Source organism: Macrosteles quadrilineatus, unplaced genomic scaffold (genome assembly GCF_028750875.1).
Source record: "Macrosteles quadrilineatus isolate MER2022 unplaced genomic scaffold, UCM_ALF_1.0 Scaffold_1__1_contigs__length_201487025, whole genome shotgun sequence".
In the NCBI taxonomy this organism is placed as follows: Eukaryota; Metazoa; Arthropoda; class Insecta; order Hemiptera; family Cicadellidae; genus Macrosteles; species Macrosteles quadrilineatus.
Window position 1 is genome coordinate 97402876 of NW_026542594.1, and position 13817 is coordinate 97416692.

Here is a 13817-nt window from a genome sequence, read left to right on the forward strand (position 1 = left end):
AACAGTAAGGAGTAGCTAAAATCTAAGCCCTGTACTTTACGAGTATTTTGGGCCAAGTATGAAAGGAGATAAGTGTACGATGAGTGGCACGATCTTGTAGTCTTGTTAGTGACTAAGGCCTATATTGGGAGATTTAACAGAAGCAAGACTCACAGCTCACCCTTCTATAGTACTGGAATAGATTAATTTGGTCGAATGACAGTAATAATATAACTGAAGGTAGAAGAAACGAGAAGAGGTATGGGGTTTTATGCACATTACTCCATCTATATATTTAGAGATCTCATTAACAAACTAGTGTCACCACAATAATGGCAGTAAAAAGATTTATCGTAAGAAGAGGATTACCAAAAATGAAAAAATCCCAAGAGTAACCTATACATTTTTCTTTAATTATTGGTACTAAATAATTTAAGTGAAATCAAATTTGCTATTACATCATTATGACTTTTGGAACAAAGATCAATACGAGGCTTTAAAAATAATTAGAAGATAGATTAAATTGAGAGTACAGAGTACTGATTTTACCAAAATACCTTTTTCAGCTTTAGACCCATTTACACTAGGGTTATCCGGAGTGTTCAACAAACCCGTTTCCAAGGACGACGCTCAACTAGTGCACATATACCACACCAACTCAATCGCGCTTGGAACACTTTACCGCAGGGGCACCGCTGATTTCATCTTCAACAACGGTTGGATACAGCCCGGATGTTACTTTTGTAAGTAAAAGCGCTGTAGCTCACATTCTCCATTTTTAGTAGGTAACCTTTTTAGGATGGCACCTTTTAAATTTAACTTTAACATAATTTACAGACAATTTTCACAAACAACCATCCCTATGATATTGAACATTTTGAACTGTTTCAACACAAATAATATTATTTTGAGTCGTACGTTGCCACAACAGTAAGGAGGGGGCGAAACCCATTTAGGTTTTAGTACCCTAATACCATTTTCATTTGTTATTTACTTTCACGTTATTTGTAATTAAGATTTGTTGATCAACTCCTCCTTATTAATTATATTTCTGGCTGGTGTGTTAAATAAATTATATAATAAATTACACTAGCAGGTTATATGACAAATAATACAACATAATTTCCTCATAAATAAGTTAAATTGATATATTAGTTGTGACAAAGAAGGATTTTGTCCACGCCACGGAAAGTAGGCCCTAATAAGACAAGATCGTGCTTTTATTTTTCAATTTAAAATCTCAGAGATTTATTATTTATGCATATATATACAGTTCAAAATGTGCATTATATTTACCTAGGAGTATGTCACAAATAATGTCTTCAACAAAAAGTGTCTAGTTTAAAAAAAAATATAAAAACCACTGTGAAGGACAAACGTAATTATTATTTATTTAACTGTATTCCCACGGTTTTAAACTGTCTTCTTTCCAAAGTAAACAAACGTCTTTTAATTTACATTACTAACACAATGTGGCATATAATACTTTCACTTGCGTAATTGACAAATTTAAGGTAACTTATTTTCTTCAGCGGAAAATTACAACTGCAGCCATTGGAAGGTATGCAAATATTTCTGGAACGTAATCCTGTATCCTGAGCTGTGGGTCGCAAGGTCATGTCCAAGCTGGCTACGTTTCAAGACCTGTCTTTGTAACGCCAGAGCAAGTGTGTCAATTACGTTCCCTCCTGTGGAAGGGTGAGAAAAGCAGAGTGATTAGTCAGTTAATACACGTAGAAAATAATCACTTGAGTTAACCAAATATATTAGTTTGTTGAAAAAGGTTTAAAACCTCATTAATATATTTCATTTGGTTTATTTTATTGAAGAATAGATACCAAACTTTACTTTTAAGTTTTAATTTGGTTGTTTAATCTATTTCAAAATTAGTTTGTTGACTCGGTAAATTATAGTACACAAATTACCTCTGATTTGCTGGTTCAGAAGTAGACTTTAGGGTAGTAAAATCATGATAAACCTTTCAAAGGTCTTATGAATAATAAATATTACAAATGGTCAGGCGGAGCCTTGTCTACTTTTTCTTTCTCCCTCTATAGTAGGTAAGTATAGGGGAGAAAGTATGTTTTTTGTCAACATTTGATTTTTGGTGGATATATCTGTTTTGGGCCCCTCCTTAAACCAAAAAAGTGGTTATCAAAATTATGTGCAATTCAGTTCAAAAATCTTTATTCATATAAAATAGCTTTTATACAATTCCATGAGCAACCATGTGTTGTAAACACGCGTGGTTGAAAACTTAAAACTATATCTTATATTCCATATAAATACTGTGTAAATAAAGTGTGTCTGTCTGTCTGTCTGTGTGTGAGTGTGTGTGTTTGTGCTAAAAATCTACCGATGGTCAGATTTTGATTACATTTGGTAAATGGTCCATGGCATCTCTAGAAGATTTACCATTTTTTTTTTGATATTTTGATTTTAATGGTGATTTCTCCATAAAAACCCTTAAAACAACGGTACCCCCATCACTGTAACATTTACGGTTCAAAAGTCATTGCAACTTTTGCAATTTTATTTATTAAATATCATAGTTGCTCCCATAAATCTTTGTGGCTTTTGTCGACTGAGTGTACTAAATATGATATTTCTTTCAATTTATTCCCATTACTATGAACTATTGCAGATCCTACACGTACTTTCTCATCTTTCTTGTTGTGAATCTTCTTCTCAGGTGTTTGTTTCAAAACCACGTCATAATATCCAATCATATACCTACTTTTTAACTATTTATTTTACTAATTAGAACACCGTGTTACAGTGCACGAGGATCGTACTATTTGAACACGTTGGCTCATAAGCCCTACGGCATTGGTCCTCAAGCAGCCTATTGCTACACCAGAAAGATTGACAAGGATACGCTATAAATAAGCAATGCTGGCAACCAATAAAAACTTTTTTAGTTTTATTTTAACAGGCAAATTGATTATTTAAAACATCCCGTATTTTGTAGTATAATGCAATATAAATCCTTACATAATACACTGTGTACCATGTGTTTAAGATAAAAGTAGCTCAGCTTTTACTTTATTAGTCTTGATCGCTCTCGATAACTATTGCGTTAAGACTAGGCAAAGTTCTTGGTAGGAAATTGGCTTGGATAGTCTATCCCTCTTTTTTTAAGACAACCATTACTCACTCGTTTGTATGCCAATTTTATCTTTTATTACAGTAGAATATTACTAAAATATTTACTAAACCTAGATGGCTAGACTTCTCAGATGTCCTTTGCTAATAAAAAAATGTCAGTAGATAGTGTCCACTTTCTTTCATGCAGGATTCAAGCATTTTTTTTTTTATTTTTCCATTACACGTCTTGGCATTTGATGGCCACCATTAATTTGCACCCTTCCTTGTTAATTGCATCCTTAACAGACATCAGGGTTTGAGGTTTGTGAGTGTAGACTTGACATTTTATAACGCAAAAAAAATCACTAACGCTCAAATATGGCAACCTTTGAGCCACAGTATATCACGTGAAACGTGAAAACCGCATCATATAAACGTAAAAGCCTTCCAGGACTATTAGGCGGATGTATACGCTTGCATTTTGTGCATAGCGGACGGTAGGTGGATATATCCGCATATTATTATGACAGTTATTGTTATAGTTGATTGTCTATAACATCATTAATCTTCGTAAAATCGTCCGTTTATTCAATTATATCTTTAACCGATGTACAAGGAATGTTTTTCTAGAAGAATAAGAAATTTAATAATTTTTTTTATTAAATACAATTTTAAACTAACCTAAATCTTTTAAGAAATTTAATACAAAAAAGTAAAAAAAATAGTTCGGACAAAAGTGCTGCATCGGTCACCTTTTTACAACATTCTATAAATTATAGACATTGTTATGTTTTTATTTCAACTAGTGTCCCTGTTGCTCGAAATCGAGCAATTGCTAAGTATTACAGGCGTTATTTTAAAACGAATAACAGTCATATTTTTTTATGACTATAAAAGATTCGACTCAATGATTATGGAATACTCAAGATGTACATAACAGATCGATATAATCAACATTTCTTGTAAATATCTTATCATTTTTCAAAAGCAGATTTTGTTTTTTAATGTTTATAACACACATTATTTCTATTTCTTCCCCTTGGTGGTGTACTATGACTTTCCTATGTTTCCATAGTTTGCAAATCGTCTCTTTCAATGATTACTAAGAAATGCAGCACAGTGTTAATTCAGTTTTCTTTTTAGTATATCAATTTATCCAGGCTCTCTCGTTTTTTCCCATTGTAATAATTACGCCAACCCAAATTCAAATAGTAACTATTTCATTTCAACCGAGTAAGTAAATGTTTGTGGCAAACTAACTGTTAAATTAGCAAACTTATTGACTGTTTACATTTAACATATGTTCTTCTTCTCACTTTTAACTTCTGACAACAGCTGGAGTTTCATAACAATGTTTGTTTCCCATGTTAATCTTATGGAGAAATACGAAACTTTAAAGAGCCCCAGGGCCTTACTCTCTAATTATTTCCCTAAAAAGGAAGTTTCCTGCACAACTTCACGTTACGCTCTTTCCAATGACACCAAGAACATGTAAATCGGTTCAGTAGTTTCGGAGGAGTAATTGTCACAAAAAACCTGCTTGCGTATTAAATAAGTACTAGTGTACATGTTGCTCGAATTCGAGCAATTGTAAAGTATTACAGGATTTGCAAACCAATAACAATCATACTTAGTTATCAACATTTCAACAAAAACACACCTACCTTCCCTGTAGCAGCAAACCTAAGTACGCATATTAAAATTAACTTAATGTTATTTAAATAGGAAAAAAAATACCATTTTAAGGGAATAATTAATCTTTGTAATAATTAAGCCAGGTAAATGGAAATTCGCTTAGTCTGAAGGTTTGCTGCGGATACACAATTTTAATAACAGTAAAGATTGAAGAATCTGAATTTTTACTTATATCCATGAATTTATCTAACAATTATTTCCTGTAAAATATTATTACAGCAGTTCAAAAATATTGAAACTAACTCAATCAACAAATGATGTTGAAAGAATTCCATACTAATGACATTAACATATAGTTTGACAGTTCCATTTAATCAATGTTAAATGTTTACATTCGGGCATAGACAAAAATGATTCGGGCGAGTGACATATTTGATTCATGTTTATGATCCCTACCGTTCCTGTTCTAATAATCATGCAGTATTTAATATGTTTGTACCAGCTGTGTGGAATTGTGAAATCAAAATTAATTTGACAGTTAGTTCTGCTTGTTTACATTTTTAAATTTTGTGGGTTGTTCTTTGTTACCATGGATACCATCAATAAATATTTCACTCTTAATTTCTGACAACAGCTGGAGTTCCATAACAAATTTTGCTTTCCATGTTAATCTTATGGATAAATACGAAACTTTAAAGGGCCCCAGGGGCTCACTCTCTAATTATTTCCTTAAAAAGAAAGTTTCCTGCACAACTTCACGTTACGCTCTTTCCAATGACACCAAAAACATGTCAATTGGTTCAGTAGTTTCGGAGGAGTAATTGTCACAAAAAACCTGCTTGCGTATTAAATAAGTATAGATATAGATAAAATAATTTTGCTGTCTGTATAACACAGTCTGGGAAGGGACTGGACACACCACGGCCATTGAATTCTGATCAGGGTGGACGATGAATCTTGTTGAAAATAAACATAGGTACGGTATTGTTTTATCAAACATTGTTGTCTCACCTGTTACCTGAAAAAAGTGCTTGATCATATCTAAGCTTCCGTTTCAACATCTTCAGAGTTCTAAGAGTATTTCGAGTAGATTTTTTCCGATATAATATACATTCATATTTCCTCAAACCGCTAATCAACCTGAGGATTGTATTTGGCTGGAAACTATATCGTGGTGTGTAAGATGAAAGGGAACTTAAAACAATCGTTTCGCTGCCGAGATAGGCTCACCATGTCCCACATACTCATCATGGGCAAACATATAATGTGTTTAACGTCCCCGTGGCTACTAAAATTGCGTAATATTCAGCAATGAATTACACCTATTGTACCCCTCAACAATAACTAATGCACGTACACTATCCATTTGAAATACATCCAGTTTCCGTTGGTTTACCCTGTATTCAATGTATACAAACGGATGCACTTAAGTTTTTCCCCTTCTAGGTAAAAGGCAAAAATGTGAATTTTGTAGTAAATTTGTTATGGCTAATAACCAAAAGCTAGTCAATTATGCGGCACAGTGAACTCTTAATGGCTATTGGATTTTAATAAAATTGTAATGTACACACACAGAATCACATTACAAAGTTGTGTCGAATTTTTTTTATGCAGTGACGGTGCATGTGAAGCAATGTTTTAGTATAATTAAAATACCCGCCGCTGCAGCAAACCTGTAGACTCAGCTAATTTCAATTTTAATTTAGTTAGCTAGATTTTCAAAACAAAATATTACCTTAAAATCGTCAGATTTATTCCCATTCATGAAAAAAAGCTATTATTTGAACTGAATTATGACTGTATTGGTGCGATAAATACGATAAGTGATATTAGTGAACAGTAGAAATAAAACTATTATGAATAAATAGCTAAAATGAAACTAAACAGGTTATGCTAAAATGTAAACTAAAACTAATGAAATCCGTGGAGAGCTATACGAAATGACAATTGAACAACGCTGTTTGGTTAAAATAATTGTAATATACATTTAGGGGATACTTCAGGGCTGGGTACTGCTTTCCATTAAAAGTGTTTTAAAAATATTCCTAAAGTAGATTGGTAGACAAATATGGTAAACACTATTTTTATCAACTATATAATACTGGTTATAAATGGCCGCCATTAGCTCAACAGCGACCAGGAGAGATAAGCTCGACGTGCAGCAACAAACGACAGTAGTTTGTTTACAACGCTTACAGCTACAACAGCTACAGCTCATCAAACACTCCCTAGCATGTAGGGTGTGGAAACTACGTCGTGATTGTTTGCTAGTTGGTCAGCTTTTGATTAATGGACAATATCATTAAATGGTATTTTCCATGCAGTGGCATTTAATAAATCGTTTTCTACAAAGCAAATGATTTGTACTAAATTTATTTAACACAACTATTCCATCACTTAAAAAAAATTAAAATACACTTTTAGAATGGTATTTCAAATAAGGGCGAAAAGGTTATCTGGGTAATGCCTGTTGTATACAACTAAAATGCTACCACAGCAGAAAACCAGCAGATTAAACGAATTGTGCAAAAAATATGTCAGTTTTATTTCCTACTAGCTGTACCCGCGGGCTTTGCCCCGTTTAACTTCATAAGTATTCGCATAGCTCATTCACGTCCTGGTTAAGGTTCGTTCGCTACGCTCACTCACCTTTGGGTTGGAGCTCGTTCGCTGCGCTCACTTGCCTTCAGGTTATCTCGTTCACTACGCTAACTCGCCTCCAGGTTGAAGTTCGTTCGCTACGCTCACTCACCTTTTGGTTGGAAATTAGCTGTTGTCATAGATTAAAAAAAATAATAGTGCTGCACCCTGTTGGTAAACCTTGTAACTTTTATGCTATTGAACATCATAGAACAGAACCAACTTGTTTAATTGAAACAGCTGTTAAGATTCATTAATTCCTTTTAAATATGAAAAACCATAAGGTTAACATGGGGAACTACAGAGCCACTGGGGCGGAGCCCGAAAGGATTTTTGGGATAATAATATGCTTTAATGTTAATCGGGAATGTGAGCTATCATCATGCCAAATTTCAGCCCAATCCGTCCAGTAGTTTATGCGTGATTGAGCAACAAACACACACAGAAACACACACACAAACTCACAAACTTTCAGATTTATAATATTATAAGATTTAAATAACATTGGTTTTAACGAGTACTTGAGTGTACTGCTACAGGAAAGGTAATAAAGAGGGTGATAGTAAAACGTTAGTAGGTATAACCATTGACTATTGGATAATAGTCAAAGGTATAACATAGAATTTCTGACTTTGTTCAAAATATATCCCTAAACAAGCAACCTATAACAGCTAATTTATTCTACATAAGAATAACACGGGAACTTGTACTAAAAGTTGTTGTATTCTCTCCGAATCCATTATGTGTACAACATCACTTCAATATACTAAAATATCTGTTTTCTAGTTTTACTAATTGGTTTACAAAGAAATAGCCAAATTTTACGTTTTGACGGTAAACATGGGAACACATTTTTGGGAAAATGGGAAGTTATTACAATTTTTTTACCCATAGTTATTTAAGTCCGATCATGCTGGTTTGTGAACTCGTTTTAATAATATCTTAACAGATGGTACTTTTGGTCTCTGGGGTAATCAAAATTTAAATAAGTCAATCGGTTCCGTGTCCAAGTTTTACCATGAGACTTACTGCAATAGCATATTCCCTAAAAGGGAAATTCGCTAAAATGGACCGCTAAATTCAATCGCGGTGACAGGTTTAGAATTACATTATAAATAAACGGTATCAGCATTCTGACACATACTTTCTCCCATAAGTTTGTCAACAACCTTTATCATGCGTAAGCGGTGTGAGTAAATATACGGAAATGGGATTTGTACAATTTTCTTCATTATTTAAAGGACAATAAAATACTAAGTTTTTATCAAAATCGTTTTGAGCCAATTTTGGGAAAATCCTATTTTTCCGTTATTTTATGGGGTTTTATGGGAAATTCCCCATTAAAAATAAAAATTTCTAAAAAATGAAAAAAAACTATCAAAATTGTAAGGACCATAACATACTATGTTAAATCAAAACCGGATTTTTGTCTAAAATCCTATTTTTCGTTATTTTATGGGGTTTTTATGGGAAAATAACATAATTTACCATAACTTTTGAACCGTAATTTTTACAGAAATGGGATTTGTACCATTTTGTTCAGAATTTAAAGGGCTACAACATACTAAATTTTTATCAAAATCGTTCGGGCCATTTTTGAGAAAATCCGATTTTTCCCGTTTTTTATGGGGTTTTATGGGAAAATCCCCATTAAAAATCAAAATTTCAAAAAAAATAAAAAAAATGCCTGGAGATACCATAGATTAGAACCTACATACCGAATTTAATCGAAATCAGACCACAGGTGTAGTCTCTAGCTCTGTACACATCCAGACACACACACAGACATCACTTCGAAAACCACTTTTTTGGGTCCAGGGGGACCCAAAACGAATACATCCACTCAAAACTCAAACTCGAAAATTTTGACGAAAACAATACTTTCTCCATATACTATGGTATAGGGGGAGAAAGTAAAAACTACTTTTGACAATGGTCACAAGGTTACCTTATCAATGTTATGCATTCAATGATTTAAACTGCTACAAAAGATTTTTCATAGCATTCCAAAAATAAAATGATGTCTCTTTATAACGCAGAGTGACCCACACTGCCCGCTTCGTAAGAAAGCCAGTCCAAGAATAATTTATATTACATGCTGCTCTATATTCAGTGTTGTATAACAACTGTATAGTAAAGTTCTAAATTCATTACAAACAATTCTATATAAGATAGATCCATGTATTAAGGTGCAAACTGGTCTGGTGGTAGAGCGCGGGGCTTTGTTCCTCGATTTCCCGAGTTTACATCTCGCAAATCACTATAAAGGCTACATCTTATATTCCACGACCTTCTAAAAGCCTAGCCTAAAGCAATGAAAAACTGTACCGGCCCTATTGTGTTAAGATGGGAAGGAAGGACATCAAAAATAATAACTAAAATCTAGTTAATTTCTTATAGGACGTTTTTATATACGTACATATTATACGTCAATGATTTAACCTAGTTCATGGCAGCGATTTGTTATAGTTTTGTTATAGCTATAGTTTCGATAACAGATATAGTGTAGTGTCAATCACTATTACAATAAGTATATAGTCAAAGCTATGAAAATATATAACTACTTTTGGAAACTTCATTAAAAATACTCTGATAGCATAAATCAACCACGCTCTGAAATACTCCATGAATACAAAATGAGTTCGAAAATTGTCACAGGAATCAATTAAAACTTCCTCCGTTATTATTGCATCAGCCGTTTAATACCTGCCTATGAGCATGAATACAAAAACATTTTAAACAAGTTAAACTCAAAATGAGTCATACGTGTTCCTATTGAGTGTGTTCTGGTCTTTTTATAAACCACCAGCCAGAGGCTAAGCTTTGTGAAATGTTATTCAAATAACATTGGTTAGACCTTCGTAAAGCTAAAAATACCATTCCAAACACACTATTGTATTTATAGATTAACATTTATAAGTGCTTTACAAAGTGTAGAAAACGCAAACTGGAAAATAATTTCATCAAAGTTCCAGTACAAAAATAGTTTACGTAATATTATTTGTCATTAACACTTGATCCGTGGATTATGCTTGTTGACCAATTACGTATGCGTGATGATTCCCCTGATTTACAACAAGCTAGCTATTACATCGTAACAAATTAAAACAATTGTACCCTCGTTGCAGCGCACATTGAGCAAACAGTTTTTTCACAAACATGTTTAAAGAATAATATTGAAATGCCACCTAAATAGATTTATGATATAAAGTGTTTTACTTAAATACATTGAACTTGATGTATATAAAGCTGTGTTTCTACAAGTTAGCACAAGTTGTTGTTCTCTAATTTATTTTAAATCCCCCAGTAAAATTGGTAATATCTAGACAATTGCATAATGAGATCATGTGATAGTGTAATTGAATAAGACAACAATTTTACTGTTATTATATTTTACTTATATTATTAAAAAAAAAACACTGACTTTTGTGATACTAAAGCCATCAAAACCCTTTCCCTCATTTTAGTCGAATCAGGCCAGGCTCTTGGTTCAATAACTCATTAAACATACGTCAGTGTGCACGTTTTATTCAAACTACACCCGAGTGGCAGATTTTACTATAAACATGTATATACTGGAAACAAAATATGCAGCAAACCTAAGAACTCGTCAAATCTACTGTTATTGAAACAGAGAATAAATATGACCAGTTAATGGACGTTTTTGTAAAAATTCAATGAGAAGGACTATAATTCGCTTAGTCTGCACGTTTGCTGCGGCGGGGTTATTGTTTTAATAGTGTGGATGTATATATTCTCCTGGAGTGTGACAGGTATGACGGGCGTTGACCTTGACAAGTAACAGTTATCAACGATCCTGGTCCTTGTATGATAAGAGAGTGCGGGCGCGGGTATGCTGCATGCTGGTTGTGGTATTAAAGCATGAGCCTGAGCCATACAGTGGCCATGATTATGTTCACTTGACGTTGATGATAAATTAAACATAGAGACCCAGACTTAGTTTTAAAATATTTACGTTGCATGAGTGTTTTCCTGCTTGCAGATATAGTCATCGCTGTATGCGGTTATCACTCACAAATGGTTTATTCTTAAACCAAACAAATCATCTACATTTGTTATGAAGCCTTTAACAGCCCTTTAAATTCAGTTTACCCAGGTTAAAAAATCACTAATTGAACAAATATATGCATATATAATCCATGTATTTAGTTGAACATCGGCTTAGGCCTGAATCCACTAAAATGAGAGACGGCTAGGCGTTGAAATATGGTGGTGGCGTCAAAAGAAAGGTCTTGGTCCGTAGATGTGTAATCCGACAATAACCAAGACGGATAGTTTGACAATATTGATTTGGAACTGCTGTTAACATTCGAATTTAAACTCAGTAAACACGGGTTATAATTATTTACTTAATTTGATCAAATAAAATACTCATATTAATTTTTGTGATTTTTAAATTGAATTTTTAATTCGTACTATGTTTTGTTATAATTCAATGACATCTTATAACTAAGATATTTACACTTTTTATAACTTTGATTTTAATGTATAAACTTTGATTTATAAATGATATATCCCTGATTAATGTTGTAGAAAACATAAAATATGTTTAAAATGTGTTCTAGTTTGTTGAAGTAAACTCTAATCCTGCGTATCATTGGAAATTGCCACGAACGAGAATTGTGTCAGTAAATGTTTAAATTAATGGACTCAGTTGTATTTAATTAATTGTCAACTCAAGAATAAAGTTTATAATTAGTTCTGCGATCCAAAACTAATGCTTCAATGCTTACAAAGCTAAGATTTAAAATTTTTGGCAACGGAGCAATCCATGTTATAAAGTGAAAATGTAATTTAAATTATGTGACATTACATGTGCAAATACTGACTCCTATGGTGTAGCTCATTCAGGATAGACTTCCCACAGTTGTCTGTCAATGTTATCATGTTACTAGCCTGTTTTGCATCAATATCAGAAGACGATTAGGGCATGTTCTGTGTCCGGATGTACTGTATAACTAATGTCTTCAGCTACCTTAATGCAGTAATGATTGACACACTATTAGCATACCTAATATCAACTATCGGGAAAATAAACAAATTTTACTTATGCGACTAGTATAATGTTGTTATTGTAAGTGCATTAAAATTACATGTGATATAGTAGTTTAAGCAACGATTGCGTAAAGATAAGATTAACGAGCAGAAAATTTGAGGTACGAACCTTGGAGAGTACCTTAAAAACCTCTACGAGTGTCGTTAACACTCAGGGCTACTACATAATATTAGATGGTGTAAGAGTAGAAATGTACGGGTTAAGAGTGAAAGGGAAGAAAAACTTACTACCCTTTCAAAAGGGGATCATCATGTCCATAATATCATTGATTGGGCTTTTTGAGGGGTTGCAAAAATCAGGATTAAAGTACATAATGACAAGAAGGTTAACTCAAGACTTGCTTGAAAGTTTATTTGGCCAAATTCGAGGTGCTGGTGTGTTTGCAGACCACCCAACAGCAACAGAAGTCATCTCACGAATAAAAAAATCATGCTTTCAAACAAAATGCCAAAACCTTCGCCTAAAACAAATATTGAAGTGGAGGGCGAAACCAGCTTGGATGTGTATTTGACAGCGGAACTCATCCAGTCGGCTTTCTCTCGTGATGAATTGTTAGAAATATCAACCCCTCCAGAAAACACAAACGAGGATGAAGCTGATCTGTTGCCTGATTTTAAGGTGAGTGAGCAGATCGACCCAGATACGAAGTTGTCAACAAGGAGCTGGGCCGAGGAAGAAGCTCTTTCTTACGTAGCTGGATATGTTACGTATAAGTCCAGGAAAGTAGACCCATCACTTGGAACAATGAGTAGAAATGTACCTGAAGAAAGTTTGGACAATGATGCGTGGCTGAAGACCTTATCTCATGGTAAACTAACAGTACCTTCGGAAGAGTGGAAAAAAACTATACAAAAGTTTGAAATTATATTTTTAAATTTTCACGGAGAAGGAAACTCTTTTTGTAAAGATAAACATGTAATAGCGAACCTGAAATAGTATATTTCATTACTAGGACCGAAAGTGGCATTTTCCGTCGCGCGCCCAAGTTTTTGTGTGAGGCGAAGCCGAACACATGGAACCCCTATTTCACGTGCGAGGCGAAGCCGAGTATGTGAGAGCTATTTTCACGTACGAGGCGAAGCCGAGGACGGGAATAATGGAGCAAGTGCCGGATAATACCTTTCGGCACGAGTTATGAACGATACTTTTTATCACGACGCAAAAATACACAAACACAGAATAGCAGACCTCAGTATATTAAAACAATTTGATTTCTCAATTAATTTGATTGAACATCAAAATAAAATAAAATCTTCTAAAAAGAAACTTACGTATATTTCTCAATAAATTTTGTTTAAACATCAAAATAAAAGAATAACACAACTTTTAAAAATACATACAGCTGATTAAAATCATTAAATTAAACCGTAACAAAACACTGGCGCGCGTAGTGAATAAA

General features: G+C 33.6%; 2 protein-coding genes across 4 annotated transcripts in view; one reads left to right on the forward strand and one right to left on the reverse strand.

Moving 5' to 3' along the window:
• Nucleotides 1–13817, reverse strand: part of LOC128992984 (GTP-binding protein Di-Ras2) — a 291630-nt gene that overhangs the window by 242085 nt on the left and 35728 nt on the right. The gene's annotated exons all lie outside the window — the stretch shown is intronic.
• The window catches only part of LOC128992855 (uncharacterized), a 40900-nt gene that overhangs the window by 7233 nt on the left and 19850 nt on the right, over nt 1–13817 (forward strand). For both annotated transcript variants that reach the window (XM_054416678.1, XM_054416625.1), the window contains one exon: nt 546–722. In XM_054416678.1, coding sequence (XP_054272653.1) covers nt 546–722 — 177 coding nt within the window. The remainder of the gene's footprint in view (nt 1–545; nt 723–13817) is intronic.